At 48.9% G+C, this 27588-nt stretch overlaps 11 protein-coding genes across 11 annotated transcripts; 4 read left to right on the plus strand and 7 right to left on the minus strand.

Moving 5' to 3' along the window:
• Positions 1 to 61: 61 nt before the first annotated feature.
• DFJ58DRAFT_915677 (Spc98 family-domain-containing protein) lies at positions 62 to 3960 on the plus strand (the record flags this gene model as incomplete). Its single annotated transcript, XM_041395445.1, has 11 exons — positions 62 to 479; positions 535 to 652; positions 706 to 738; positions 787 to 1273; positions 1299 to 1363; positions 1415 to 1516; positions 1567 to 3161; positions 3214 to 3241; positions 3290 to 3375; positions 3430 to 3469; positions 3521 to 3960. Coding segments are annotated over exons 1-11 (3369 nt in total), but the record flags the coding sequence as incomplete, so codon positions are not given.
• On the minus strand, positions 3961 to 5610 carry DFJ58DRAFT_801685 (uncharacterized protein). The gene is made up of 7 exons (XM_041390899.1): positions 5143 to 5610; positions 4960 to 5093; positions 4803 to 4907; positions 4554 to 4752; positions 4433 to 4503; positions 4283 to 4378; positions 3961 to 4231 (listed from the first exon to the last, which is right to left on the minus strand). Exons 1-7 carry the CDS (start codon positions 5333 to 5335, stop codon positions 4112 to 4114), a joined length of 918 nt encoding a protein of 305 aa, XP_041240913.1. The 5' UTR covers positions 5336 to 5610; the 3' UTR covers positions 3961 to 4111.
• Positions 5611 to 5872: 262 nt separating this feature from the next.
• On the minus strand, positions 5873 to 7880 carry DFJ58DRAFT_801687 (uncharacterized protein). Its single transcript, XM_041390900.1, has 11 exons — positions 7767 to 7880; positions 7492 to 7710; positions 7300 to 7439; positions 7160 to 7250; positions 7016 to 7113; positions 6883 to 6958; positions 6738 to 6830; positions 6628 to 6684; positions 6518 to 6579; positions 6219 to 6464; positions 5873 to 6161 (listed from the first exon to the last, which is right to left on the minus strand). The coding sequence occupies exons 2-11, from the start codon at positions 7627 to 7629 to the stop codon at positions 5936 to 5938; spliced, it is 1227 nt and encodes a 408-aa protein (XP_041240914.1). The 5' UTR covers positions 7630 to 7710; positions 7767 to 7880; the 3' UTR covers positions 5873 to 5935.
• On the plus strand, positions 7876 to 9033 carry DFJ58DRAFT_801694 (uncharacterized protein). The gene is made up of 6 exons (XM_041390901.1): positions 7876 to 8010; positions 8064 to 8085; positions 8145 to 8292; positions 8347 to 8391; positions 8459 to 8651; positions 8708 to 9033. Exons 1-6 carry the CDS (start codon positions 7935 to 7937, stop codon positions 8839 to 8841), a joined length of 618 nt encoding a protein of 205 aa, XP_041240915.1. The 5' UTR covers positions 7876 to 7934; the 3' UTR covers positions 8842 to 9033.
• Positions 9034 to 9481: 448 nt separating this feature from the next.
• On the minus strand, positions 9482 to 11755 carry DFJ58DRAFT_894139 (uncharacterized protein; the record flags this gene model as incomplete). Its single annotated transcript, XM_041394822.1, has 4 exons — positions 11440 to 11755; positions 10240 to 11383; positions 10060 to 10208; positions 9482 to 10003 (listed from the first exon to the last, which is right to left on the minus strand). Exons 1-4 carry the CDS (start codon positions 11587 to 11589, stop codon positions 9482 to 9484), a joined length of 1965 nt encoding a protein of 654 aa, XP_041240916.1. The 5' UTR covers positions 11590 to 11755.
• A 57-nt stretch (positions 11756 to 11812) lies between these two features.
• Positions 11813 to 13410, minus strand: DFJ58DRAFT_514369 (uncharacterized protein). Its single transcript, XM_041380769.1, has 2 exons — positions 12849 to 13410; positions 11813 to 12802 (listed from the first exon to the last, which is right to left on the minus strand). Exons 1-2 carry the CDS (start codon positions 13328 to 13330, stop codon positions 11905 to 11907), a joined length of 1380 nt encoding a protein of 459 aa, XP_041240917.1. The 5' UTR covers positions 13331 to 13410; the 3' UTR covers positions 11813 to 11904.
• A 366-nt stretch (positions 13411 to 13776) lies between these two features.
• DFJ58DRAFT_801704 (pyridoxal phosphate-dependent transferase) lies at positions 13777 to 15878 on the minus strand. Its single transcript, XM_041390902.1, has 9 exons — positions 15770 to 15878; positions 15510 to 15566; positions 15414 to 15450; positions 15245 to 15362; positions 14939 to 15188; positions 14548 to 14885; positions 14347 to 14499; positions 14125 to 14294; positions 13777 to 14058 (listed from the first exon to the last, which is right to left on the minus strand). The coding sequence occupies exons 2-9, from the start codon at positions 15517 to 15519 to the stop codon at positions 13902 to 13904; spliced, it is 1233 nt and encodes a 410-aa protein (XP_041240918.1). The 5' UTR covers positions 15520 to 15566; positions 15770 to 15878; the 3' UTR covers positions 13777 to 13901.
• A 1027-nt stretch (positions 15879 to 16905) lies between these two features.
• On the minus strand, positions 16906 to 19537 carry DFJ58DRAFT_801710 (uncharacterized protein). The gene is made up of 5 exons (XM_041390903.1): positions 18978 to 19537; positions 18799 to 18901; positions 18409 to 18749; positions 18078 to 18355; positions 16906 to 18020 (listed from the first exon to the last, which is right to left on the minus strand). Exons 1-5 carry the CDS (start codon positions 19358 to 19360, stop codon positions 17047 to 17049), a joined length of 2079 nt encoding a protein of 692 aa, XP_041240919.1. The 5' UTR covers positions 19361 to 19537; the 3' UTR covers positions 16906 to 17046.
• A 314-nt stretch (positions 19538 to 19851) lies between these two features.
• DFJ58DRAFT_629050 (uncharacterized protein) lies at positions 19852 to 21412 on the minus strand (the record flags this gene model as incomplete). Its single annotated transcript, XM_041381171.1, has 4 exons — positions 19852 to 20907; positions 20966 to 21140; positions 21212 to 21260; positions 21319 to 21412. Coding segments are annotated over 4 exons (1374 nt in total), but the record flags the coding sequence as incomplete, so codon positions are not given.
• Positions 21413 to 22492: 1080 nt separating this feature from the next.
• DFJ58DRAFT_731030 (uncharacterized protein) lies at positions 22493 to 24469 on the plus strand (the record flags this gene model as incomplete). The annotated part of the gene is made up of 6 exons (XM_041385978.1): positions 22493 to 22814; positions 22866 to 23024; positions 23080 to 23239; positions 23291 to 23384; positions 23479 to 23611; positions 23658 to 24469. The coding sequence occupies 6 exons, from the start codon at positions 22493 to 22495 to the stop codon at positions 24467 to 24469; spliced, it is 1680 nt and encodes a 559-aa protein (XP_041240921.1).
• A 387-nt stretch (positions 24470 to 24856) lies between these two features.
• On the plus strand, positions 24857 to 25363 carry DFJ58DRAFT_731031 (uncharacterized protein; the record flags this gene model as incomplete). The annotated part of the gene is made up of 3 exons (XM_041385979.1): positions 24857 to 24888; positions 24934 to 24962; positions 25023 to 25363. 3 exons carry the CDS (start codon positions 24857 to 24859, stop codon positions 25361 to 25363), a joined length of 402 nt encoding a protein of 133 aa, XP_041240922.1.
• Positions 25364 to 27588: the final 2225 nt, after the last annotated feature.

A 27588-nucleotide genomic window follows, 5' to 3' on the forward strand; every position in this document is an offset into this window, starting at 1 on the left:
TTTATGACAGGAGCCAACAGTGTCGCGGGATCTTAAATTTCAAACCTCGCACAAGCAAAGTGCCGACAGCTGCTCGTTGTAGCCATCAGCGAGCACGATACTATGATGAACACACCGCCCTCGACACTGTCGGCCCGTCCTCACTCTCGCGCGCTCAATCAACGTCCATCTTCCAGTTTGTCCCAGCGTCCACCATCAAGCGCGTCATTCGCAAGACCAGTTTCAAGCGCGTCCTTACGACCCCAATCACGCGTTTCTCGACCAAGTTCGCGTATTTCGCGACCGGCCACCAGACAGTCCACGCGACTTGCGCCTTTATGCCAGAAGCTAATCACACAAGTCACTGGACTCACTTTAGAGAACGATGAGGAGGACTTTCGTATTACCTTGGATTTCGTTTCTAGGAACCTAGAGCATGCTACGGCAACGAAAGGAGGTCCGAGTTCTGATATGGCTACCATGGACAAACATTTTCACGGGTACATATAGTTGTCTTATATGAAAGTGTTATTCAGCCGATACATGTTCCTTCAGTTTCCTCGAAAAATCCCGTATACAGTCCAATGATACCCTTGCAGAAGCTTTGGAGATGTCGTACCGGAAAGTGAAAGATAGCGCGAAGGAACTCACTAATATCGACGGTGACATCAAAGTGGAGTCCCTTGTTATCGTGTGTGAGAGCAATACTGAAAGGTTCCTTCACAGCTCGCGCATCTTCCAGACCACCTGCAACTGCTTGTGAGATCATATTCATCCTATGTAGTCGAGAAGCCAACAGCTTGACAGGCACTTCTGTCTGCTGCACCAGTGGAATCTACTCTCAAGCACGCAGATGCATATGTTGAAGCGATCAAAAATCCACCAGAGCCACCACCTTCTCTCACCTGGAAGGACATCCTGGCCGAGGAGCCCTTCGAGGGACAACACTGGGAGGGCGTTTATGGTTTGCCCTCAGGAAGCACGGTAGAAGGTTGGGAAAATACGAGCGATGGTAGCACCCCTTCACTTTCACCCTGGGATGATGACTCGGACGATTTGGATGATAATGATTCGTTTCCTTACACTGAAGATACTCCATCATCTCCTAGTCCTGTGGAACGAGTCTCATCTTATGGGCAGCCAAATTTGAGTCTTTCATACCAACATCGTAGGGTTGTGGAGGAGTTGGAAGCTCGACAGTACTGGAGAGAAGAATGGCGAACAGATGCCGATTTATCTCGGCCATTTAATCTGGGCGATGCATCAACACTTGGTAGCTTGCTTGTATTCTGGGGTTTGCATTGCTGATGACTTTATAGGCCCTTCGTTGAGCCGAGCTCTTGGTGAAAGAACAGCTCTTTTGATTGATGGGCCTGAATGCGAGGTCAGATTTTGCGACGTTAGAACAAGTGATAATAATTCACCGCTTTTATAGAAATACATCAACGAGCATGACGCTGTTCGTGAGGTGCTCATGTGCCTCCAAGGACGCAAAAACCTCATGATCACTAGCAACTCAAGATCTCCGTCGCTCATGGTAGGTACCTGCAGCGTACAAATTTACACCCCCCTTCTGATCTTATACAGCGGCCATCACCAAGTGCTCCCCGTCTCGTTCATTTGACATTAGGATCCCAAACTTCTATCCTATCGTCCTTTGCGCAACTTGCTAGCACCATGTCCCACATCAGAAAATTCACTTCAGCAGTTCTTTCCAATGTATTTTCAACCTCAGAATCACCTCTGAGTTCAACGCACCTTCTATCTCACGGCACACGTTCGCAGACCATCGAAGCTTTCGCAGATGCAGTCGATTCTCAGCTACAAAAGTTCGGCCGCTGGTGCGCCGACAAAGAAGAACGGATATGTTGCGCTCACGCTGGCCTTGGCAACCAGCTGGTCGTCAGTCTACTGGGGCTCGAAAAAGACGTCAGAGATGCATTTTCAGTAACATTCGACCTCCTTTTGGCCATTCTGCGAGAGCTGATGGGCTATGTCATGCAATCGGATAATACGTCCGACGAAGGGATCTGGTTATTGGTATCCCTGTCTAGTCGCGTGCCGCCAGCGGCTGTTACTACCCATCTACTAGACGCATGTCTGCGTGCTGTGGAGGAGCAGTCTTCCCTAGGAGACAAAATCACTGCTGAAGCTCTCACTGAAGTGTTCGTCAGGTCCGCACAGCCTGTTTGGGCGATGGTGGGCCGCTGGGTTGGTGATGGGATGCCAGTGCGGGACACGTGGGAAGTTTCTGATAATCAGACCCTAGATGAAGAGTTCTTCGTCGAGGATCACGAGCTCCCACTTATGGACCCTGATTTCTGGGCAGATGGATACGTTCTTAGAACTTGGAGTGACTTTGAAGCGCCCACAGCAGATGCGAAGGCACTTTCCGTCCCGGTATTCCTGGAACGTATAGCTGATCGTATACTCGAGACCGGAAAAGCAGTTGGTCTGCTGCGGATCTTAGGGATTCCTTTGCTAAATGATGCAGATGGCGATGTTCACTGGCCATCACTCGAAATGCTGATAGGACAGCACAAAGGGGATACTTCAGATCCAGAGGGTCTCGCTCACCTTATCTCCGACAAGATTGCGCCCTATTACACGTCTTCGGGATCTCGACTCACCCATGTGCTAACCGAGGACTGTGATCTTTCACGCCACATCACGGCCATCGAAGGGCTATACCTGATGACCAGAGGAGACGTCATCGGCCATTTCGCCGATGTCCTTTTTGCAAAGGCAAGTGTTTATCTATACCAGTATGCAGGTGCTAATGCAGATCGTCAGATGAACAGCCAGCAACGCTGGCAAGACTTCCACTTCCTGAACAGCGCCTTTAGGGACGTTGTAGATGCCAATAACGCCACAAAGTACATTGAGACTTCCCTTGTTCGCCTCTCCTATCGGGGAAGCAAAACCACCGTCATAGCACAGACGGTGAAAGCTCTTGATGGTCTACTCGTTGAATATGCCGTGCCTTTTCCACTGGCGTATATTTTCACGTCGCGTGTATTTTCGATCTATGGGTCGATCTTCGCGTTTCTTCTGCAAATACGGAGAGCGAAAAATGTTTTGGAGCGCATCCTTGTACGGGGCGACATAGGGAGTAAACGACATATGAAGCATGAGTTGAAGGTATTTTATGCGATGAGGGGCAAGTTATCGTGGTTCATCAAGTGCGTTCATTCGGTGTTGCGACGGCTATTCGCTGACTCTACTGTTTGTAAGCACGCTGTTGAACTTCCTGACGACCCATGTAAGCTTCCTGGCTATCGAAATAATGCGGCTCTGATCATCTATCAAGGTCCTGTACTCTCAGTTAGCGATGTTCCACAAGAACTTCAAGGGGGCAGAGTCCCTTGATGAGATGATCAAGATCCATAACGACCAGTAAGGTTGCTTGCACCTGCGCTACAATAACCTTACTCACATGCGCCATTGAAGCTTGGACACAATCCAGCGCGGTTGTCTGCTTCATCCCGAAGTGTGTCCATTTTTATTTTTGTCTTGTTTGTCGCACTGACGACTATTCAAGACTTCTGCCCTCCATCGTGCTGTCTTGTCAGCACTTGACATGTGTTTGCATTTCAGCAGTATTTTCGTCTCGTTTTCAGGTGATAATACCCATGATATCTCACGGCTCTCTATCGTTATGAAACGTCACCGAAGTCGCCGCCAGAGACGGCTTCGTCGAGACGTCATTGGTTTCTCTACCCCAGAGATTATCTCAGATGATGAAAGCGACGATGATTATCACCATGACGAGACGGTGGGCGATGCACTTGAGCCTTCGTTTTCTCTGGCTGCCTCAGTTGCGAACTACGAGGGTGATCTCCCCGATCATATGGATAAGTTGTCATTGGAACTGGATGGTGTTGTGCGTTTTGTTCGCAGGGGGAGTGAGGCCTGGGCGGGAAGTATGTCTAAAGCTGCGCCTGCTTTCGGGGCTCTCGCGTTTGCATTGGAAGATTGGGATTTGTAATTCAATATTCATACTTGTCAATTACTAAGGCATGTACATGGGTGGTATAGTATTTACTACAGTAATTTTGTGCATTACCGAGCTGACGACAAAACCTGTGCCTCATAAGATAGAATATCTCGCCACATTGCAATCTAAAACTTCCTAATACATAACCGCAGCACCACCCTTGGTATCCACACGACGATTGATGCCACCGAGGAGAATTTTGATGAGCATCTCAGCATTCAGTTGGCCGATATAGGGCGTTGTGTCCACAATATCCTAACGGGTTTTTAGTAAAATAATGCCTTGACATGTAAGACTGCGACATACTCGTATTTGATGTGTTTGCTTCAAGTTATCATCCAACTCTACTAGGAATTGAGTTGCGCGTCTCGAATTCCCTATCTGAACGAACTGTATCCCAACCTGCGCAAAAGCGTTGTCGGCAACTACTGCAGTAAAGAAATAATGTGTAGTCACCTGTGCAAGTGGCCACTTATCGGCATCGAGTCGCTTAGCAAAAGAGACGATTACACTCTCGGGATCGTCCGCTACGTGACCAGGTCAGCGGACTCCACTATTAACTGTTCTGTGGACTCACTTGGTGCCCCATCAGTGATAACGATCACATTCACGGGCTTTATTTGCTTGCGTGCAAAATAGTCACCAGCATCCTCCTGTCTTTTAGCAGCGTCCAAGTCACGGAAATAATCCCCGAGGATTACATCGAGCCGGTGCCCGATAGGGGTAGGGCCACAAGGCTGGAGGTTGGCAAATTGTTCGTGGATAGCTTTGGACTCCTACAAAGGGTAATCAGTACCAATTTGTGACGTACAAATAAGGTACCTACTGTAACTCCTGTCATGCTTCCGTAATGGTTCAAAAAGTGAATATCGACGCCATTAGCATCATATTGGCTCGCAACATCAGCGAGTGTGGCTAGAGCCTGTTTTGCCTGGACATGACGATTTCAGTGCCATCAACAAGCAATATAACAAGCGTTATACCTCCTTCCATAGCGAACCAGCCATCGATGAGGAATCGTCCATGATAATAATTGTGTCATATTGGCGCAGCGTCTCGAGCGCATCTTCCAATGATTCCGCACGCAGAGGTTGGCGGAGATACGCTACTCGGGCTGCTATCGCAAATTAAAATTAATGTGACGAGATTTTGGAGGAACCAAATACCTTCACTGGCATTCCCAGGAGACCAGTGCGTTGCTGATGTGGCAGAGGTAGTATATGGTGGGGGGGCCGATTGGTAGCTGTCACCACTGTGTCCAGCAAGGGATGATTTGATGTTCTGTACATGATCAGCACTGAAGTCCCCAGGTTGTCCCCTGGTACACCGTGATCGTGACTTGGATGATCCGTTTCCCATGATAGTAGTTTGTCTTTCGGTGTGTATGAAAGGAGGGGATTTATGACGGTGTTACGGGATTCAAGTTAGATTTAGCACTCGTGGGAGTAATCAATGGAGGTGATAGAAGCTAGGATCAGGAAAATTTGTGCTGGCACTTTATAGCGTTTGGGTTGTGGACGAATGGAGAATTGTGGCAGGTATACCTGCCATATGTTGGCTTGTGACTCTGCAATGCATTGTGCCAGGTCATTGACAATGGATAATGGCCAGTGGACAGTGACTAGTGACCAAGCATTCCTCGTGGAAGGTTATGTGATCCATCGTGACATGCTGTGCAGTGCCTGAGGCCCGAGGCCCGACTCGGAGTGTCTCAAAACACTGCCTTTGCACTGTATCGCACATTGAAATCTACCGTATCAATATCATGCTTTCTGCTGTATACTGTCGATTCTCGAATATGCACTGTTTGGAAGCCATCGTTTCTGTCCTCCACAGGCTGCACTGCACCTTCTCACAGCTTCGCGTTCTACTGATTTCTCCAGTATAACATCCTGATGAACAGTTACTAGTATAGGAACATCACGCGTACAACAAGACAGCTGTGTTCTTGAATATTATCTAGGATACTGGTGCAGAACGATCCGCTACTCTGGGAAATGCGTTGGCACTAGCTAACACGACCATCTTCTTCTCATGCGAGATATAACCTCTCATATATCCCTGGTAGATCATATTCGCAACATAGCATTCAGCTTCCTCCATCGAAACGTCGATCCCCTTTAATCGTAACGAGCAGTGGAACATAGATACGGGTATCCGCGTGCTTTGGTCGGTTGCCACCCAGCTTAATGAAGGTAGTTAGTGCATATCCCACGTCATCGCTCGCCAGTGATCTACGTACACGCGTCTAAACAGACCCCTGATACACAGTTCTCTAGCTCGTTCCAGCGTCAACCACAGGTTGAGCTCGAGCAGGCGCCGTTCCCACTTGTCTAGTGCTGCATCGTACGCAGATATATCCCCAGCACGTATAGCAGCAATGAAGGGCGCGAATAACTCGTTAAGCACGGGGAACCTGTCCATCAGGTCTCTGGTTGGGAGATGCCCACGGAGAACACGTAGCGGAAGTAAGTACGTCAGTATCCGTCTAATACCCGGGCGTCAATTTGTAAGCACCAGCCGATGAATAACATTGCTTACTCCTGATTACTATGTGCCGGGATATAGCATTGATAAAAAGCCAGTGTTAGTTCCTGTTCCGACTGCAACCGCTAAGTCTGAATGACGTCGCAACATGATTATGCCCGTACTTTATTATAATCTTCATTCAGAAAACTTAGCATGCCCAGGTAGTAGCGGTAGGTGACCTTACAAATCGTGACATCAGTGGTCCTCAGGAATAAGTGCTATGCGAACGTACTTGATGCGAGCGTGGATACTCTGAGAGAGGAGGTATATCAGGATTAGCGTTGAGCGCTCTGAGGATATTTTTCGACAACGATATTCGTTTAACCTGGGAATATTCAGTGGGCAATGCGAGCGCCGAATGAACAAAGAGGACGGACTCGGAAGTAGCATTTTAACACAAGCCCGACAACGTAGTAGACTCCCCATTTACGAGATTCACTCGGTGGTGAAGTTCTAGCGAGGTATTAGGCGCTTGTCAAAAATATGGGGACAGGTTAACAGGTACAGCACCTGTCTGTCATGCAGTTGCTGAACGCCTTGACAACAACGCCGGCAGCACTCTCCATACACTCGCTTTTCTGATTATTGTATTTAGCGTAGTTGTCGGCCTACAGCATTCAATAAGAGTTCAAAAGTAGAGACGCGACGTCTCACGTCAAAGGCAAGATCTCGTAGGTCTCTCAACATCGAGAACAGCGCAGGAAGTGTCCATCCAGTATTGTTGATAAAGTAACGGAAGAACTGGCTGTGAACGAGTGAGACAAGGAGGTGTTTAGCAGTACACAGATACGCACGAGACAAGCTGCGACTGCTCGTTGAATGCTTCCCCAGCGCGTTTGCGGGCAATGTGTGTTGTGACCATAACATATCTGACAGCGATGTCGTCCCATGGGCTCTCAATACATCCACCGTAACGCAACGTGAGTGTTTCGCGCTGGAAATCCGTTCTGAACGTCGACAGTGTTCTGAAAGGGTCAAAGACGTACTGTAGGATTACGAAACTCCTTGACGAGATCCTTTCCATGAGGACTGGTTGGGCGTAAAAGGTAGGCCAAGTTAGGTCCATTTTCTGACTGTATTGTCTCAGCGAGTGTCATTATGAAGGTCGAGAAGGTCATCGCCATGTTTTGGGGTTGATATGGTACGAAGGACTGGCCAAGGTGACTATAAGCAAATCCTAGAACTGTCTCTGATTTATTGCTAAGCTTATTTATTTTCAGCGGTCAAAGTGGAAGATATCGACAACAACTAGGATACTCACTTCGAGCAAATTTGAGATCTTCTCTTAAAGTTGGGATTCTTCTCTTTTGACGTTGAAGTTAACGTTAGAGTATTAATGATCACGTGATAGATAACTCCTAAGTATAACTTGAACTTGAAGTTGTCAAGTGATCGTATCTTCAATTCAACGTTTCAACGCTCAAGTATCATGGCTCTTCAACCTTCCCTTCGACCGACTATTATTGCCGGAACTCACGACGCTCCGCATACCATTGATATCTTCCGTGAGTCAACGAATTGGTCAAGTGCCTTGTGACTAATTAACGAGGGGGTACAGTGGACTACGTTTGCCCATTCAGGTTGACGTCCACAGACACCGATCTGAAAAGCTGCTTTACTAACCATGTTAATCGTACAGCGCAAAGTTATCGCTTGCAATCGATAGCATTTTGAAGCCTCTGGTGGACGTGGGAGGTTTATATTATGGCAAAGTAAAAGTTATCATGAGGCTCCAAGTCCAGCCTTGGCATGCCACTTCAACCTACACCCATGAGGCTGGGCTTGCTGTAAGCGCTTCAAACCGATATACTTTAGATGGTTGTAATGCTGATTTGATCTAGGTTGTGCGTGCTGCTCCAGATAAATTCTGGACGTTCTCCCTCGCGGTAAGCATCGCTTGTAATCACCGAAGTCGAAGTGACTTCCGCCAAACTAAATCAACTCGATACGCAGCTTTTCAAGCAACAGGCCGAATTCTTCGATGGTCCATCTTCCAACATGACTCCTCTACAAATTCGTGAGAAATTGGCCAGCATCGCTGCCCAAGTAATCACAGAGGAGCAGGTGGTGATGTTCAAGGATCTTCTGAAGTTGAAGCCTACTCCGAATGGCGGAATTGGAGTTACAGATGATCTTAAATATACTAGTGTGTCTTCATTTTTTTTCGTGGTGGTTTGAGTTCTCATACCTTTCATCGTGTAGTCAAGTTCGCCAGGCAGAATGGCGTACATGTTTCTCCCACCGCTCTCTGGGACGGTTTGATTGCCAATCAAATCTCTAGCTCTTGGGGAGAAAAGGAGTGGACCGAATTTCTTGCGAAGAACGTTGCTGTCTAGGTGTGAAGAATTGCATTTTTTGGGCCATACTAAGAAGTCTGATGTGATAACTACAAATTCAATACTGTGTTCTGCTGAGAATGAAACGCATTCAATTGGTCTAGTAAGCCTTCATACTTGCGTGTCTGATAGTCTCCACCTGCGAAAAAGTTGTATCCACTTTTCATTCAATGCCATAACGCCGCTGTTGCAGGATGCATTAGAATACTGAAATGCTCCAATGGCAGTGATGCTTGATCAACGAGTTGCCTCTGCTCGACAATGACAGCGCTGTGGAAGTGGGGGGCTGGTGACGTAGCAAAGAGTTTGATCGCTGCCGCTAAAGCTGCACCCAAGGCAACTACTAGTAGCAGTCGTGGGAGCTGCTTCTTAGGAGATACATTCCGGTGTGCCCACTGCCAGCTGTCCGTATCTTGGTGCATTTATAAGGATGCTCTTCATATCAATTCAAAACTCAGAAAATCTATTGAAAAAGGTCTGCCTGCATTCAATCCAAGAAAGTGGAGATTGACATCGGGATATCGGATGAGCATCTGAGCACTATTGTTACACTTTGATCATTCGCGATACTACCAAGTATGTAAACCTATGTAGACGCCGTATGATACTATTTATATTGTACTACATTGCTTGCAAGACATCAGAAGCCATATCTATTCGCCGGCCTGATGGTGTAGAAAGCACTAATATCTATGTCGGGCCAATCTTCGCACGAGGGAACTGATAAGTTCACGTATGCCATCATCTCGCGGTGGCAGGCCAAAAGATCGCTTCGCGTCTTAAATCGTGTCTCGGGGGTGTGGCGCTCCATGAACCGGAGAGTAGAGTTGTATCGAATGAGGAACAAATCGCATAGCTCCCGCAGTAGCGTAGTGATCTTGGGGGGCGCCGTGAATTTTTTGACAATGGGAAAGTCAAGGTCAGCAAGGTATTTCCTCTTGCGCGAGCCACCTATGGCCCGTCCCCCCTCATCGATGACATACTCCTCGTCAAATATTTGGAGCAAGGTGTTCCTGTCCTCGACGTTCGTCGCATTGGGGAGGTATCGGACCATAGTGTATATCATAACGTGCAGGAAGGATTCCAAATCATCCGCCAGCACATGGTGCTTGTCCTGGGTACTTTGGTCCAACAAAGCACCAGACATAAAGGGTGGAGTTCCCTGTCATTTGAAGTCGTGTCAGTATTTCGACATATATATATAAACGTTGCATGTACCATCTGGATTTCCAATAGCTCTTTGCGCGATTCGGGAGAGCAGCACTCCCAGCCCATGAGAAGCCCGCACCCCTCACTGGTGATGCCAATGTTCTCCATACTGATGTTCCGATGCAGAAGACCAAGATATTTGTAAGCACTCTCGTGAGCTACAGTGACCCGTTAGAAACGAACAATTACTTGAGAAGTGGAGATGAAACTCGCCTGTGAGAGCATCCTTGAATACAGTCAGAAATTCTTTGGGCGTCTTGAACGTGCTCAGGTTCCGTTCAATATTACCAAGGATGATTCGATGTTGTACGAGCGGGAGGCGTGCCTTGTGGTTGGGTGTACAGCACCACCAAGCCTCGTTGAATAAGTGGGTGATCGTTTTTGTTCCGAGGGCAGACATGTCACCGCCGTGCTCAAAGGTCGGGATGTTGGGAATGCGACGAGAGTGTAGTTCCCTGTATACTTCCGATTCCGTGCTGGTACCTTGGGAATGAAGTCTCCAAGTTTCCTTGAAGAAAACGACTCTCTTCTGCGCAACGTCCCACACATGGAAGCTACGAGTTCGTTGCTCGAGTAGGCCGCACTGCTTTGGGGCGGGACGTGGGCCGACGTAAAAGTGATGAGTTGGTAAAGGACGGCCTTCCGCGTCTTTGGGGTTTTGGAAGGCAGTATCGACGGGAACGATGTATCCATACAGAGGGTCGGAACTCCCAACACCCAGTAACTCCCGAATAGCGCTGTCTTGAGAGTCTGGAAGGGAAGTGGGAACCACAGACATGTCGACACCGCGATCCCCAGGCGACGCACGATTGAGCCTCCATAGGAACTCAGTCAATAGGATGAAATTTCTCGTGTAGTCGAACCGCCGAGACACGACAGCACCAGCGCGGTCCCAGTACACAAAACGTGCTCGGGAGCCACAGATGAGGATAGAAAATCCAAAGCGGCGGAACTGTGTTTCGAAGAAGGCATTGGTGCACGCCACCATATGCGCGCGCGTTGAGATGGACTGCTTGTCAGAGGACTCGAACTTGGGATAGTAGTCTCTTTTAGTGTCCCAATATGGCAGCAGGTCCTCCTCAGGACAAGGTATCGGTGCAGTGAAGTCCTCATTTGACGGCGGGTCGATGAAGGGGTCTTGTTGTACGGAAGGCTTGATGATGATCCATGCCTCCATCGTAGACATATCTGTCACTCCGTTTCGAGTGCTTTCACTTTTGTATAACCCCACGGTTGGTTGGAATTCATACCCACCCACGACGACAGAGGGGTCAGGACAACCGGAGGTGTCGACAAGATCAAAATTGGTGGTGAATTTACGCAGTAACGCCAACTGTCAAGGGCACCAAAATCAGATAGGTCAGAGAAGTGTTTATGTGAAATTCTTACAAGCTCTTCTTGTGACACCACCTTGGGCGTCGCTGGACGACCGTCTGTCTCAGGCAGGAAGTCAAGAAACTGGCACACTGGCATTGCGCCAACGAAGCGGCTTGGGAAGGAACCTATAAGCCTGGCTTCAACGGCTTCTTTGGATGTCATTGTGACTGAAAATTGAGATGCAGGAATTGTATAAGCGATATGATAGAAGGAAGATGATTGGAATTGAAAAGGCGAGATGAATAGACCAAGATGTCCAACTCACTATTTATTGATCCATGCTGTGGATATTCCACTGTGTCAATAACCACAACAGCTTTAGTGGACAATGCTCGTCAGTTGTAGCCGCTTACGGATGTGGACACTCGGAGATCCAATGGTTTGGAGTGCAAGTCCCTAGAATTGATGCAACTGACTTAAGCACAAAGGGAAAAGGGGGCGAAGGTTTGCATACACAAGGTAGGCGACAAAAGAGGGTTACTCTGCTACGTCTTCATCCCAATCGTCACCCCAATCAACTGCCTCCGAATCATAGTCAGCTGCGCTGTGTGCTTGCTTGATCAACTCAAGAACGGCACTATAATCAAGCGCGGGACCTTCTCCTTCATCCGCTGACAAAGAGCCTGTGCTGGATATGTCGTCTTCGGTGGTGCGTGCCTCCACAATAGAGTCTTGGTCGCCACTTTCGCTTTCCGCGTAGTTCCCTAAAGCCCCCAACTCGTCTCGTGTCCGGCTTGCCGCTGCTTTTTCCAATGCAGACTCACTTTCACTTCCATAGTCACCGACGAGTCCTGAGATCGCCTTTCTCCCCGCTTTCGTACTTAGCTTTCGTCTTTTTATAGCTCTGACGTCGTGCTCGTGCTCGTGCTCGTGCTCGGACATTGGCGAGGGCTGACCCCTTTTAACCACAATATTTCCAACGAATGTAGACGAGTCCGGATCGTATACATGGATGGTGGGGAATTCAGCGAAGTGCGTATCCTGAAGCAAATCCTGAAGAGTCTGAGAGGGGCAAAGTTTATAGTAAGATGGGCCAGTCTGCACTCCGACGCCTGGATAATACGGAATTCTGGCCAGGTCCATTTGCGCAGGTAAGTAACAGAGAGGATTTCTGAAGCCTTCGGGATCGTCTGGATGAGGGTGGACAAGAGAAGTAACCCAGTCTGGACAAGGATGTTCTTTCTTCGGTTTGGGATGGTCCTTGTTAGAATATGTATGCTGAGGAACGTGTCTCTGAAGAAGGGTGATTAGAGAGGAGTTGATGGGATTGCGATGCACAAGTGTGGTATATGGAATTGATGCTGCGGATAAAGAAGATTGCAAGGGCGCTCCGAGGTAAAACTTGAACTCTATCGTCAATAGTGCAACCTGCGTCCTGATGAAGGTCAGCACGCGCGTAAGGACGGAAGACAAGAGCGCACTTTGCATCAAGAGTCGACTGGTTTACCTTTCTGCGTTGCATTCCGACGGGAAGGACATCCATCTCGATGTCCAAACTGTCTAGATGAGCTTTTAGCAGATCTCTTTTAGATGATCCACCACCCCTTGAAGTCCCCCTTCCGCCTCTACCTCTTCTGCTGGCTCCACGTGCTCCCCCTCTTCCTCTCATGTCTTTTACGTTTGCTGCGTAGCCTTCACGAGCAATTTCTCCGCCCCACTCACTCACTTTTCTGCCTACTTCTTCAAGAAAACAATAGTCGCGCATCATCGGCCCCCACCCATAAGCGTTCATCTGTACATAGGCCGCCTTATTGCGTTCACCGCTACATCCAGTTTTGGATTTGTGGGTACGAGAGCAGGGTAGAGAACATGTTGGAGTACAGCACCTCGGGCAAGTATAACGAGCAGGTGTCGAGCAAAGCGTACAAAGACGAGTTGATGACCCACTGGCGATTGATTCCATAGGCGTGATGGTTTGCACTGCAGATGTAGAAGTTAAATGAGTATACGTATCATGTAGTCGTGAAGTGTGTTGATGTTTTTTTCGAACATCCTAATCAAATCAAATCAAATCCTACACAATACTACGTACTTACTCCTACAATGTTTTTGCTATTGCTTCAATTACAACCCGTTGAGGGTGATGTAGTTTGAGGACAAGGACATGACACGCGACCATGATGCTAGGCTTGAGTCATGACATGGGTCGACCCGGGTCATACCCGCACCCGACCGGGCCGACCCGCGGGTACTGAGGCCTACCCGTACCCACCCGGGTCAGAGCCTCACGCGCACGGCCCGCGGGTGCAGGTCAACCCGGTAGTACAGGTCACCCGCGGGTGACCAAGTTCAAACACTGGTATTTGGAGCCCAAACCCAATGTATACCAACAGTTTCCCCGGCCACTGATCTCAATCAACACAAATTTGAGTTGGGTTTCTACTAGTAGTTAGTGACATCGATCATCCACAGTTGATCTAACATGTTTGCCTCCAATACATCGCTATCAAGTATCTTGGCGGTCCGAAAGTCGTTCATACCTGCCCTCTCACCACCTTATCCAAACTCTCTGCAAAGTATCTTATGTTGTGCGTGTTCAGTCCAGCCATCGAAATCCGTCCGTTGGCCGTCAAGTAAATGTGGAAGGTGTCTATCAGTGCTTGCGACTGAGATGGGTTGATTCCAGTGAAGCTGTCGTCCGTTGTCAGTACGATGCTCATTCACAGGTCGAATACGTGACCAATAGCACAAACTCACCTGAACATGCCAATCTGGTTGATGATATGTACCCAACTACCTGGAGTTTTCAGCTCCTCCGTCAGGAGTCGATAAAGCTCATTGCGCATGAATATAATTCGCTCAGCCATGGTCTTGATGTCACGGTTCCAGTCGGCAAAGAGGGCACTGTCGTTGAGAATAAGCGAGACCTATTCCCCACCCCTTAGCAGGTGAGCGCAGTCCATATTGGAATCGACTCACTAGGCGTGCACCGTAAGACGGTGGGTTGCTTATTTCACTGCGCTGTAAAACCGACAGCTGACTCTTAACACGATTTGCAGCATCCTTCGTAGGTGGGACGATGTGCAGTGCACCGATCCGCTCGCCGTACAGACCTGCGTTCTTGGCGAAGCTCTGGTCCAATCAGCTATGCTGCAGTAGTCCAATGAGTGGCGCACTGACCTGGCACACAAGCATCGGCACACCCTTCTCCACGAAGTATCTAACTGCCCACGCATCGTTGTTGAGGTCACCACTTGCAAAGCCCTGGTAGGCGCAGTCGAAGAATGCGTAATGGTTTTTAGCGATGATGACTTCAGCGATGTGTTTCCATTGGTCGCGAGTAGGGTCAACTCCTGTGGGATTGTGGGCGCAAGCGTGTAGCAAAAACACCGAGCGCGGTGCAGCACTTTGTAGGGTTCCAATGAAACCATCAAAGTCTAGGCCAATGGTAGCCGGGTCATAGTAAGGATAATCTATAGGTTGGATTCCAACATTCTTGAAAATGGCATGGTGATTAGCTGCAGGAATGTTTAGTTAACCTTCCGTTACACCCATTCGTACAAAAACTCACCCCAGGTGGGATTGCTCAAGTAAATCTGCTTGGGGGCATCCCATTGATAAAACCTGCTTAGAAACAAGGCTCCCAAGTGATTTGCGCCAGTTCCGGAGATGGTCTGCACGCTAACAGCACGCCCTTCTGCAATAGCAGGCGAATCGGCGCCAAGAATGAGTTTTACCGCACCGGCAGTGAACTCCGGTAAACCCGTAATGGGGAGGTATTCGTGATCGAGGTTAGGATCATTCAGAAGAATTTGTGTGGCCTATGGTGGCGCAGCGATTGAGTCTAGAGCGTGGTTAAGATGTAAAGAAGACGCACTTTCTTGATGACAGGAAGGACCCAAGGTTTATTGTCATCATCTCTATATGCTCCAACACCAAGGTTAACCTTCTGAGGAAACGTGTCCGCCTTATACGCCGCGGTCAATTTGAAAATGCTATCAGTGACTTTCAGTGAAGGATGAAAATGTGTTGTGGCTTGTACACACCTGTCGGGTGGAGCAAGAGGAACATCCTCCCATGTTTCTGATTCATGAAAGGATTTGAATGCCGAGCACAGTGACACGATTATGACCGGTGCTTACCCGACGACATCGTGGGCTTTGAACCTGAGAGGTGATTATACACTTGTCTTATCCTGTCTGACATGTTGGTTAGCTCCGAGATAACCGATACTGTAGGAGCCATAGATCATCACGATGGGGCGAGTCGTGGCGTGAAACCCATATGCCATGTGATTGTACGATCAAGCCCGTCCCTGCCCGTCCCGACTCCCTTGTCCATCACTTAACATCCAACAACCTGGCAGCGACGGCAACTGAACACGAAGACCCAAGTTACTCACTAGTATCTGATTTGAAGGTAGACCAAGGTGAGATCAGGATGGCGATAACAAAACGATGTCACGGTATAAGTACTAATAGTAACGCCAGCCTCATGACTAGCTTGTCTCATCTAATATAGCTTCAACTTGCGTTTTATCCCCCCAATGGAATTAAGAATAACTTCTTCTGGCACTGAATTAGGTCTCGTTGCCCGGCGCCCAATTTGCAAAGGTTCTCAAACGTGCAGAGGATTTTTATCGGACTCATTTGAATTTTGTAGTACGACATAGGTTTAACATAGGTCCTTAGTATAGCCAAATATTGACATAACACTGGACCCGAACAGCTCAAGTTGTCGAACTCTATATCTTCTCCTGGTACTAGTCACTAGCCGCGTCTGGAATATGGGTCATTACTACGCGATGTGGGACCACGCCATTGAAAACGCCGCACAACCAGTAGTACGCCCACTTGGTGATAAATCCGCTAGGCTTATTAGTACCCTCCTTTCTCCCCCGCTCTGGCTCCGGGAGCAGCTTAATACAGAGCCAATCGATAACTTCCCTGGAAAATTCGAATTTGTTTTTCGGTCGAGTAATATTTGGGCTCCCGGGGGCCGGTATCGTTGTCACCAGTCGCATCTTAAGTTGCCCTCTCGTACGTCTTGATATTTGATACTTAACGAAGTCCTCGTCGTAGTTCTACCTCAGCGCTATTCTTAACGTCCGCCGCCGCGGAGGTATGTATCATCCCGTTACTCGTACCCAGTCTCGCTAACATGTACTCTAGACTTTGCACTAAGTAGATCTAATTTTAACATTGTTCTCAACATCTGCTGACTCGGAGACTTTGCTCTAGCTCCTACTGGGGGGTTTTCGCTTCAGATACCCGTGGCATGTACATCGTGTGGGATCACGATGTTCCCTGTGGTCGTAGAAATTCACACATACATTATCCATACCTTCGATGGCAAGTTGAGTGACCGATGTTCATGTACCTTTAGCATGTACTTGACGTGCTGGGGTATCGCTGGAGTGGTGTATCCGCGACTGTGTGCCTGCGTGTCACGAGCAAGGCAAGAAGTGGTGAAGAGCACTACGTGTCCCCTACTCTATCGCCTGACGAGTTTGAGATCCAACACGTCTCTTAACATTCAGTTTAAGATAACTATGAGGGCACAGACGCTCGTTGAGTAAGTCAAAAGTAAGTATACATCGTGATAGCGTTAAACACTGGATTCGAAAGCAAAAAGCACAGCATGACAGGACAAACATTAAAAACTTCCTCCCGAGATTGTCTACTTCGCATTCTCCCTGGACATGAAATAGCTTGGGAAGATGCCCATTAGCTCCTCGAGGTACCAGTAATTCCCCGAAAGCTCGTCCAGAGGGCCTTTGCCTTTGTTTCCGCGTTTTGCGTTAGACTTCTTCGGCGCTTCGTTGTCCGCCTCCACCTCCTCGCGCACGATCTGCACCCATAGCCCCCCAAGCCCCATCCCGAGGCTCAGCGTATCGAGTACTGCGGGCTCTACGACCAGGACTATATCATCTTCATACGGATTGTGCGGCTTGCCGGAACCGTCGCCTTCAACCTCGCCGTCGGGCATAACCACTACGCCGCGGGAGGTCTTGCGAATGGATGGCTTCGGAATATCGCTCTCCTCCCTCCCCCACGGGCTCATGACAACACGCGCAAACCTCCGTTCTAACTCATCCTCCACCATTCCCGCTGCGTTAGCCTTGATCTTTGCCTTATCCTTCGGGGGTAAGTGGATCGCTTTGATTCGGCGCGTGGAGGACTCCACGATCCCTGTGGTGTGCGTCAGTGGGAAAGAGGTGGGACCCAGGAGAGACGTGAGCGAGGGCGGCGGGGAAAGCCATGAGGGCTCAGTCACTTCGGGTGCAAATGAGAGTGGGGCGGAGTCCGCACCCCATTCGTCATTGTCATCCGCAGGGCCCCATGTGCCGCCATCGCCAATGGCACCCCAGGTGTCAGAACCTACGGAACCCCAGCCTTCGGTGTCACCCGTGGCACCCCACCCGCCGGCAACGGTGTCTGTTGTGTCTGCAGACCAGATGTCGGGTGGTGCGGTGGTAATAGGGGCGGCGGTGTTGGCATTAGCAACGGGGACAGTAGTGCGCATGTTAGTAACCTGGATCTCCATGTCAACGTTGTCCTCGATGGCATCTTTAAGTGCCGTTTCCTCCGTATCTGGGAGAACAATCTCCGTTTCTGCACCATGCTGATCGATAACAGTAATAGTCGCATCGACTGAAAATGGAATATTAACTCATCGATAAGCCATCACGTACGGATGGCTGATAGTACCTGGAGCAGGCGGATCATCTGCCTTTTGGTGGTCGTCAAAGGACCATTCGATCCCGCCTTTCCGGCCAAAGCACTCCTTGCAGCCATCACTGAACACATCGGGTAACGCCTGCCCGATCTTGTATGTCAAGGGAAGCTCCTTCTTCCCGAGCTCCACAATATCAAGGGCACGACGGATGCCACGTTCATGAGAGGCTTTCGGGAGAACGCGGTTCCGCAGAACAAAGTTCAAAAAGAAGCTGATGAGGTGTGGTGCGTTAACGAGGTTCCTCTCCGACCTATGAAATACTCCAATGAGAAATACGTTGAGAATTATTATTGAGAGACAGACCAGATAAGGCCTTGTTCACGCATGTGAGATGACAGGAAAATTGTCACCGACTTCTCCGGGTCGTTTAAGAACACGATCAGCTTCTCCTCGCGTTGTTCCTCTAGATCAGATTTGCGTGCCTGCAAAGTACCTTCGTCATCATCATGATCGTCCAACTCAACAGAGTAAGCTGAGCGAGCGGGATCCTTCGAGGAAGGAACTGATCCAGGGGTGTCCTCCGCGTTGATCTGGATATTAGACAGACCATCCTCGTCATCGTCGTCATCGTCATCTGCTTCTCCGTCCTTGCTCGGTTTACGATAGACATTTGGATTGACAAGGAGTCCAACGTACAGACGAAACTATGAGAAACCGTGAGGTTGATGTAAGCGCAAAGATGAAAATAACTACTTGGTCCCAGAGCTGGCTGACCCCAGACGCGATCGGCGGCCAAGTGCGATTGACTCGAAAGTCGTTTGCGGCATGAAAGAGGCGATCCACATGAGACATATTCCTAGCAGGCTGATCAGCAACAATTCACCATATCGTGGATCTCAAGATGGGATCATGGGTGATAATAAAAGACCTACGAATCGAACTTGCCCTTCGTGATGCGCAGATCTTCACCTTCTTCCCACTCTTCGTACCACGGGACCTTCCTTGCAGGCACCCCTTCTGCAGCAGCAGTCTTCTTCTTGCGTTTCCTCTTGCGTGTATTGCTCTTGCACTCGTCAGTTAAATGCTTTACGCGCAACTCGACGGTAGGTATCCCCAGGCCATCGAGCTCCATGTCTTCCTCGTTCGGGCCGCCAACAACTTCACCGAATAGCTGTATCCCGCGCGCCCTGAAATCTTTGAAAGGGATGAGTGTCACACCTGATGGAGGTTTCGGGAAGGGCGGAAAGGTAACAAACGGCAACTCCTGGGTTGCTGTCGTTTCCGACGCAGAGGGCTCAGCAATCCTTGAGGGCATTTTGACGAACGTTGTGGTAGATAATCAAGATGGGATCGATAACTAGGATATAAGACCTTTTCGGTGCTCGTTCAGATATAGCCTGCCGGAGCATCCGAACCCTGGTGAGTATATTATCCTCAGAACAAATTGAAAAAAAAAAACATGCTCCTTCCAAATCTAGACCACGCTACTAACACCGCCTGTTACTTACACCGACAATGGTACAGTGAAGTGTTGTACAGTGCGATTCTATAATGGAATTCGTAAAAAAAAAACATAAGACTAAGTCATACAATAGTCCGCTAACACCACAATGAATCCTACCGCACCTCCTTCGGCGGTATCCACTCTGGTATCTTCCCCCATTCGAATTTCTCTGCCGCGAACGCAGCCTTTACATCTACTGGTAATAGGTCCATGTAGTTTGGTGGCAAAAGTGCAGCATATCTGTCAGGTTTTATCTGTACTTTAGATCGTGAAAATCCAGGTGCTGATCCAGACGGTTTCGAAGCATCGGTTGGGGTTGTTGCCATTGGAGTTGCGAAAGCAGTAGCAACCACAGGAGCAGGAACGCCAAAGGATGAAGCTACGGTGCCTGTGCTACCGAACGCAGATGTCGTTGGCGCTGCTCCGAAGGCTGACTGGGATGCTGTGGAAGACCCGCCGATCGGGCCTGGTGCAGACGGCGTAGAGCCAAAAGCACTTTGTGAGGGTGTCGCGGAGTTAAAGGCACTTTGTACCTGTGTCGGTGCAGCAAATGCACTTTGTGTTGGCGCAGGGGTAGGGGCTCCAAACGACGGCTGTCCAAACGCCGATGCTTGCGTTGGTGCTGACGTAAACCCAGATGACTGGGATGCAAAGGCAGAAAACCCGCCACTGGCTCCAGTTCCAGTGCCGGTGTTCCCAAATGCTGACGATGGAGCCCCAAATGCGCCTGTGGAAGGTGCCGAAGAGCCAAATGCACCTGAACCAGGTTTAATCAATGATGATTGTCCAAAAGCCGAAGTTGGCTGAGTGGCTGAGCCGAATGCAGAGGGCTGCCCAAACGCAGAGCTTGGCTGCTGACCAAACGCTGATGTCGTCTGAACAGGCTGCCCGAACGCAGAAGTTGGCTGCTGCGGCTGGCCGAATGCAGACGCTGGCTGTTGTGGTTGCGCGAACGCAGATGTTGATTGTTGTGGCTGCCCGAACGTTGACGTAGTCTGTGCAGCTTGTCCAAACGCAGACGTCGTTTGTGCAGCTTGTCCAAACGCAGATGTCGTTTGTGGAGCTTGTCCAAATGCAGGTGTTGCTGCGGATGCGCCGAACCCTGTCTGGCCAAACGCAGGTTGGCCAAATGCAGATTTTCCGAACGCACTGGAAGTTGTGCCAGATACCGATGGTTGAGGGCCAGAACCAAACGCTGATCGCCCACTAAAAGCGGAGACAGGACCGAGTGCACTCGACCCAGGTGCAGCTGCTTCCTTGCTCAATTTGAAAGCAGCGTCGTACAACTGTGAAATGTTGCTCCTGGCGCTGTTATACGCCTGCTCTGAGGCAGCTATCTTGTCTGACTCATATTTCATCTATAGATAGCTTGGTCAGCCATTGAAGAAGGATATCCTTCCTTATTAAGCTACGCACATATTCGTTGATAGTCCCTGCCTTCAACGCAGCCACCGCCTTCACGCGAAGTTCCTCCGTTGACTCGTCCAGTCCAGCGATAACCACCGGTTCATACTTCGCAGCGCCATAGGATGATAGTGGCCATAAAGGCTTATCTTGAAGAGCGGTAACATCTTTTGCCATTGATTCAATGCTACAAAGCATGGTGTTAACAAATTGGACCGTATGTCGACCTTCCTGCGTCGTAGATCCCGAACGACTTACTTATATGGAACTATCATGTCTCTCGAATTATTATTGGTCCAACTTTGATCTAATCATTATATGTGAGAATGTGAAAGAAAAGCCCAGAGAAAGTCGAGACAACGTACTCCCAAAACCACCCTGTTGTGCTCTGTCCGCTGGATGCTCGTTGCGACATCTATCGCCGTACTTGCATGTGCCACGTAGATAGTACGTGCAGACTGTCTGACATTACGACCGTTAATGCTGCCTCAAGTTCTCAGAGTGGTAGCGCACCATTGGATATCGACTGGTCGGAATGAAGCAGGGGAATTGCAACCAAATCGAGCTTGTTTGCGCAATGCGTGTACTTACAAATTATGTAATGGCCTTAGAATTAAATAAGGACAAACAATAGTTGAATGGTGACTTCATCCCGAGTCGCCGATGCTGGTGACTTAGCCTGGCGCTGCCAGTATGAAAGAGTAAGAGCATTGAAATCAAGTACACGTTGATCCTATCTCTTAAATACGCTATTTTTTGAACTTCAGTCTAGAAGAAAGGGTGCTGATCCAAATGATACTTGCAGGGCTCTCAAACTTTCTGTGTGCGCTGGATGGCGAATGAGGACAATTCGAAACAACGTTCTGTCGCACAATGATACACGATATGGTAGTCGCTGAGAGAATTTCACTGGCACTTGACATTATTCGATAGACCGAAGTGTCGCAGTACAGTTGTCTAACCCCTGACAATACTTGATGGAACAAAACGTCATAGAACCATGCCCTTTTATCGGAAATCACATTTGGATTGAATTTGTGCCATAGCTCAAAAACTTGATCTTCGCTGACGTAGCCCGTTTCAATGGGGTTCGAGTTTCTGCCCACGGCAGTGTGCTTGATGCCATGTGATATGATCACCGGATGGATTACGATTGTTAGGCGTTAGGAGCAAGGCAAACCCAGGTTCCTTCCCATCCGCGGTGTCGAGAGAAGAGGGCTGCATCCGAGTACATAGAAAAAAAATAAAAAAAAATCACGTGCACTTTGAAATGTCCAAAAGCAGCCCAAACCTTATCCCTCGTTCTCTCTCCATAGCGGCTGGCAGAAAACATTTGTAAACAATGTTCAGCCACCGTAGCAAACCCTTCGGACCTTGAAAATTAACTGGCAACTTCGGAGGGAACCTGAAAGTTCGAAAGTTCGAAAGTTCTGTCCCACCCGTCCCGCCCGTCCCGCCCGGCCCGTCCGTCCCATCCGTTCTGTCCCGTCTGTCCCATCTGTCCCGTCTGTCCCATTTGTCCGCATCGTCCGGCAAACAATGATCACGTTGAAATGTGCCGCTGATCATCTTTCAGGTATCTCTGGCCTAATGTTAGAAGTCGCATTTGTGTTTGCCTCATTGGCAACAGGCCTCAAGGACGATATCATTCTCACGCAGCCGGCTACATACAACATACGCGAGCCACCCTTGTTTCTTCCTCCTAGCATTGTCGCTTTTCTGAGCATTGCCTGCAAATTGTCACCAGCATCTGTGAAGGTGTGCTGGAGGGTCCTGAAGAGTAGTATCTGGGCTGGCAATTTTACCGTTTATGAGAAGATGAAAGACTTATTCGAGATGCACGGGCACCCTCATGGCCTTAGTGAGTGTTTTTCAATGTATATCCACGAGGCTGAACGAATCACTTTGATAGCACAACGCACATTCTATCCACCGTTCAAGATGTGTCCCAATTCTACCTGTGATCGCACACGAAAAGGCTTGCTGCTCAGCAAGGCCGAACAGCGCAAAGCGGTCTACTTTGGCCACTCCGGTACAGTCCCTGCCTACAGTGTTCAACTGTATTGTGAATGTGAGTGCTATATCTATCCGACGACACGATAATGCAGCTGCTAAATCCTCCTCAGCCTGCAAGACAACTTATCACACGAACTATAAGGTCATTGGTGACCGACACATTTACTATGATTACATCACTGCACTGCCAGACATCGTGCAGATTGCGGATCACTACTTCGTTGACTATCAAATAGCGAGGTTATGGAAGGCCATGATGCACGCTTCCTGGTATGTAGTATCTTCGTATTCTGAATCTGCCCCTGCTGACCATACACTCAGCACATCAGCAACCAACTGCGCACACATATATAACATTGCACTTGCAAATGCAGAGTCCACGCAGTTCCCGGGCACAAAATGGTTCGCCAAGGATGTATGTAACAATGGACCATGTTTGGAACACCTTCATCATTTGCACACTCCTTGAAGATTGCCATGAACGCCATTGTGTCCTCAATGTCGGTCAGACCATCAACCAGAACGAGCACTTTGTCGAGGCAATGTCAGACAGGAACCGACGCATGCGGATCTATAACCAACCACTTGCTCGTCGGCACTTTTGTGTTAAGTGTACCCGGATTTACAATCATGGTGATACTGGTATATATGCATCCTGTGGTGTTGTTCTGCACTCACGTTTTTACAGCCAACAAACTGGTTTCTGTCGTTGTGGTGGATGGCGTTGTTGTGAGCCGTCCGTGCTGCTCTATCCCCAACTGCTGGGTCCATCTCCGTACCCCACAAGACCGTTTTTGTCCTACCCACTCTTCCCGCCTCAATCAATGTGCAATCAAGGGCTGTGCACGATCTGTCATGTCGGGTAGCCTTATGTGCGACATCCGTGCACACCAGGAGTCTGAAGCACTGCACACTCTGTGGGGCAAGTCTCGATTCCATCTGCATGAACACCTCGAGTGTTCACGGGCTATCCACGGGCGTCTTGCAAATGTCCAGGTTGGAGCTGATGATGATGCAGACGACGATGACGGAACACAAGCTATCGGAGAGGAGGAGTATGACGTGAAATTGGGAAAGAAGAAGAGGCTTCGTGCGCAGTTCACCCACAACTATACTCATTGTGAGGAGTTGATTGTCGCGCCTTGCGGAATGATTCATGCTCGTGAGACCATGCACAATGCTGAGGGAGTAGGAAGTGTTGCTGAATTTATTCGCCGTGTCTTCCGGGACCCAGAGACACGCCCAACACACGTGTTCTTTGATAACAACTGCCGACTCGCGCTGCACGTTCAGAACGATCCATTCTTTCAAGATATTGGCCTTTCTGTCGATGTCTTCCACTTTGAGTGCAAACATTCAAAGCAAGACACGTTCTGCCAAGAGAACTGTAACCCTGCTGCATTTCCAGAGCTGAAGACAGATGATGGGGAGTGGTACTTCAACTCTTCGGCTTGTGAACAGGTCAATTCGTGGTTCGGTAAATTCAATCCTATCACGTGAGGCATGAAGCCAGTGAAGTTCGATTTCTTCCTCGACGAGATGATCTTATGCAGGAATCAGGAGACCTTGAAAAGATTAGAGAAGACTGGCAAGAAACCCGCAGTTTGGACCTCGGACATGTAGTAGTACCTGTTGTGAACTATGGTGTATAAATGGTTCTAGGGTATTGCGAATAGTCAGCAATATTTTGTGTTCATGGCACCTCTCACTCCGCCTTAAGCCTGTCTTTGGGTTTCGCTCCCAACTTCTGGCCCTTACCGACGCCAAGCACCTTGCAGCGCATGTGCATCATATGTGAATACATGACCCACAGCCCTGCGAGAACCAGGAGTCAGCGACCAAATGCAAAATGACATGCACAACTCACCAGGCACCCAAATTGACACCATGCAAATTCAAGATGATGGGGGATTCTTAAGGTGGGTGAATACCAACCCTTGACGGCCTATACTCACTATGATTAGCTTGATGCGCGAATACTTCGCCTCGCTTGGTGACTCTGCGCATCCAGAGTCTGCAGATCCTTGAACAAGGGTGATAACACGCTTCCAAGAGCTACTTCTCATCTCGTTCCGGGAGTTCACTGTGATTTCTGATGAGACCATTCTCTCCGAACGTAGAAAGCACAGAAACAAAATCGTCAACAGCATTGAGTCCTTCTCTAAGCGCTCGGCAATCAGAAACTTGAAGACGCTCGAAAGATTTACCAAAGAGCAGGCTGGGTTCATATACGATGCTTTGTACAAGGCCATGTGTGAAGTTCCACCACCACCAGCTGTTGCTCCACCGCCATCGCTCTTGGCCACAAATGATGGGCACCAAGAACGAGTGGAGACTAGGATTGGTATACCGACTTTTGGGGAAAGCGCTCAACGATTCCCCAGACCAGGATGAGGCGCGAGGAGACCTGTGTTACGAACTAGGATGGTTCTGACGTATGGCTACTCGATAAGAGTAATCGGCCAAAGTCGGTTCAAGGCTTCGGCGTATACCGAAGTTCAGTAGTTTCTAAGACAAGTCTAGGAGAGTGTCCTCGACTTGAATTACGTTCAATCCGACTTAAGATTGGAGGTCTTAAGCGAAGGAAGTTCCAGGTAAAACCTAGTAAGATTAAAGTAAAGAACTACATAGTACAGGACGAGTTTATATAGTAACCGGTAACGACTTTAGGGCCGGCACGATGAGGTCATAGAGATGAGTCAAAGATAAGACGAGTCAAAGATAACAAGAATAGGTCATCTAGCGACGGCAAGATGCGATCGTGATGTAATACGATGACGTAAAGCAAAGAAAATGAATAGAGGCGTACTTGACTGTAACATTACCCCGTTGTTATTGTTGAAGTCACCGATTTCAACAATCAAAGTTATCGTAAGCGTCATAGTTGTCACGATCACCTGCGCATTGAACGAACATTCTCTCATCTTCTTCGACTAGAGATCTGCTCCAAGGCGGCGTCCTTGTCAGCCTCCCATTTAGCGAGAGCCTCATAGAAGCCTTCATCCGTCCATACTAGTGGAATAGGTTTCTCGCCTTTAAGGTCTTTACAAAAGACCGAAAGATGCCCTGGTGCGAGGTTACGACATACGCGGCAGAAATACGTTGGGCAGTTCTTGTGACGATGGCCGAATTCTTTACAGTAGCGACATTTGAAATTATCAATGGGTTCGGTCTTCACGATGGTGACGGAGGATGATTGCGGAGGCGGGGATGGTGTTTTGGAGCGCAAAGTGCTGTTACGCGAGGGAGGGGAGACGGAGATCTCTCGTTTGAAGGGTCGTAGACGAGTGGGGCGTGGGCGAGGGGCGGTGGTTGCCGGGGCAATCGTAAGAGCAAACGGTACGACTGGTACATCAGAAGGAGTGATAGCATCAGGCGTATGCTCAACGGGAGATAATGTCTCAACCGGAGGAGGGATGGGAACTGCGACGTGAGGGGATGGCGGTCTGGCGATTGGGTTTGTTGCAATTCGTTCAGTGACGATATGGATGGCTTCTCCTAACAACTTCTTTGGTAGAGGCAGGCATGAGACGTATCGCAGAGTTGCGAATGCGAATATGAAGATGACGGAAAATGGCTTTGAAGCGTTGGTCATTCTCGCTTTCACTGAGAAGGCCTGCGGTACGCTTAATGAGGTTGGCGGCGCGAATAATGTTAATGAGGAGCGTGCTAGAGAGGGCCCCTTGTTCAGCAAGGAGGCGATCTATCTCGATAGCGTATTGCTCAGAAAGGAGGGCGGATTCAAATAGCGTGTTGGTTTCGATATCGTCAAGGATGGTGAAGTAGTTTGGCGATTCGATGGTTTCGGTCAAAGTGACGGACGTTGTGGATGGGGAAGTAGCAAGGGTTTCGGACATGTTATCAATGGTTCTGACGAGAATTTGGAGTTGTAAGAGGCAAATCTGGAGAGTGCGGAGTTCTAAGAAAGACATCTTTCGCGACGATTCTTATATCTGATGAGCTTTCTTATAAGCAGCGAGGATTGCAGGAGGCGTTGCCAAGATTTTCTGTGGGAATCCATTCGTTACTGGCGGATGAATATCCTTTCCAGGATACGAGATAGCGTCTTCGTTTACCCGTGCCCTTGTGCGATAAGATTGCTTCGATTTCGTATTCTTCTTCGTTATCGATGATGTCAGGTGGAGGATCAGGGAAGTTAGGACCGTGGATTTCGGTCTCATGATAGGACGATAATTCGGAAGCATGGAACGTGGGGTGAACCTTCCATTGCTTTGGTAACTGGAGTGTGAACGTGATTGGTGATAGTACCTGCGGTGACTGGTAAAGGGGCCGTAGCGTTTCGGAGCGAGTTTTCGTGATGGTAACTGCGTGATAAGATTCTTTCCAGATAACCAAACCTTATCGCCAACTTTCCACGGTTGGTACTTCTTTCCGTATGATCGTGCAGCCATTCGCTGCATTGCAAGATTGTGGCAAGAGATAGCTTCTTCTCGTATTTTCTGAAGGAGACGAAGTCGTTCTTCTGCGGCGGGAACAGTGGAGTCTGGGAGTACGTGGGGGAGAGCCTGTGGCTCGTATCCCATCATGAGGAAGAATGGGGATGCGTTGCGAGAGTCGTGTTTGCGATGGTTGTGAACGAATTCGGACATGGGGATATG

This window comes from Suillus subalutaceus, assembly GCF_016647625.1.
Source record: "Suillus subalutaceus strain FC151 chromosome Unknown DFJ58scaffold_98, whole genome shotgun sequence".
Lineage (NCBI taxonomy): Eukaryota > Fungi > Basidiomycota > Agaricomycetes > Boletales > Suillaceae > Suillus > Suillus subalutaceus.

Bases quoted from the DNA above. Each gene is read 5' to 3' on its own strand.
- DFJ58DRAFT_801694 (XM_041390901.1), top strand. From the start codon at position 7,935: ATGGCTCTTCAACCTTCCCTTCGACCGACTATTATTGCCGGAACTCAC. The intron at 8,011-8,063 runs GTGAGTCAACGA...GAGGGGGTACAG, and splicing joins GCATACCATTGATATCTTCC to TGGACTACGTTTGCCCATTC. The intron at 8,086-8,144 runs GTTGACGTCCAC...TTAATCGTACAG, and splicing joins GACTACGTTTGCCCATTCAG to CGCAAAGTTATCGCTTGCAA.
- DFJ58DRAFT_514369 (XM_041380769.1), bottom strand. From the start codon at position 13,330: ATGGAATCAATCGCCAGTGGGTCATCAACTCGTCTTTGTACGCTTTGC. The intron at 12,803-12,848 runs GTGCGCTCTTGT...GACCTTCATCAG, and splicing joins CAGTCGACTCTTGATGCAAA to GACGCAGGTTGCACTATTGA.
- DFJ58DRAFT_801704 (XM_041390902.1), bottom strand. The intron at 15,363-15,413 runs GTGTGTACAAGC...AGTCACTGATAG, and splicing joins CCTCTTGCTCCACCCGACAG to CATTTTCAAATTGACCGCGG. The intron at 14,500-14,547 runs GTCAGTGCGCCA...TGATTGGACCAG, and splicing joins TGCCGATGCTTGTGTGCCAG to AGCTTCGCCAAGAACGCAGG.
- DFJ58DRAFT_801687 (XM_041390900.1), bottom strand. From the start codon at position 7,629: ATGGCGATGACCTTCTCGACCTTCATAATGACACTCGCTGAGACAATA. The intron at 6,831-6,882 runs GTCCGTCCTCTT...GAATATTCCCAG, and splicing joins TGTTAAAATGCTACTTCCGA to GTTAAACGAATATCGTTGTC. The intron at 6,685-6,737 runs GTACGTTCGCAT...ACGATTTGTAAG, and splicing joins AGTATCCACGCTCGCATCAA to GTCACCTACCGCTACTACCT.
- DFJ58DRAFT_801685 (XM_041390899.1), bottom strand. From the start codon at position 5,335: ATGGGAAACGGATCATCCAAGTCACGATCACGGTGTACCAGGGGACAA. The intron at 5,094-5,142 runs GTATTTGGTTCC...AATTTGCGATAG, and splicing joins TCCTGGGAATGCCAGTGAAG to CAGCCCGAGTAGCGTATCTC. The intron at 4,753-4,802 runs GTAGGTACCTTA...TACCCTTTGTAG, and splicing joins GAAGCATGACAGGAGTTACA to GAGTCCAAAGCTATCCACGA.
- DFJ58DRAFT_801710 (XM_041390903.1), bottom strand. From the start codon at position 19,360: ATGCCCTCAAGGATTGCTGAGCCCTCTGCGTCGGAAACGACAGCAACC. The intron at 18,750-18,798 runs GTAGTTATTTTC...GGTTTCTCATAG, and splicing joins TCAGCCAGCTCTGGGACCAA to TTTCGTCTGTACGTTGGACT. The intron at 18,021-18,077 runs GTACTATCAGCC...TTCCATTTTCAG, and splicing joins AGATGATCCGCCTGCTCCAG to TCGATGCGACTATTACTGTT.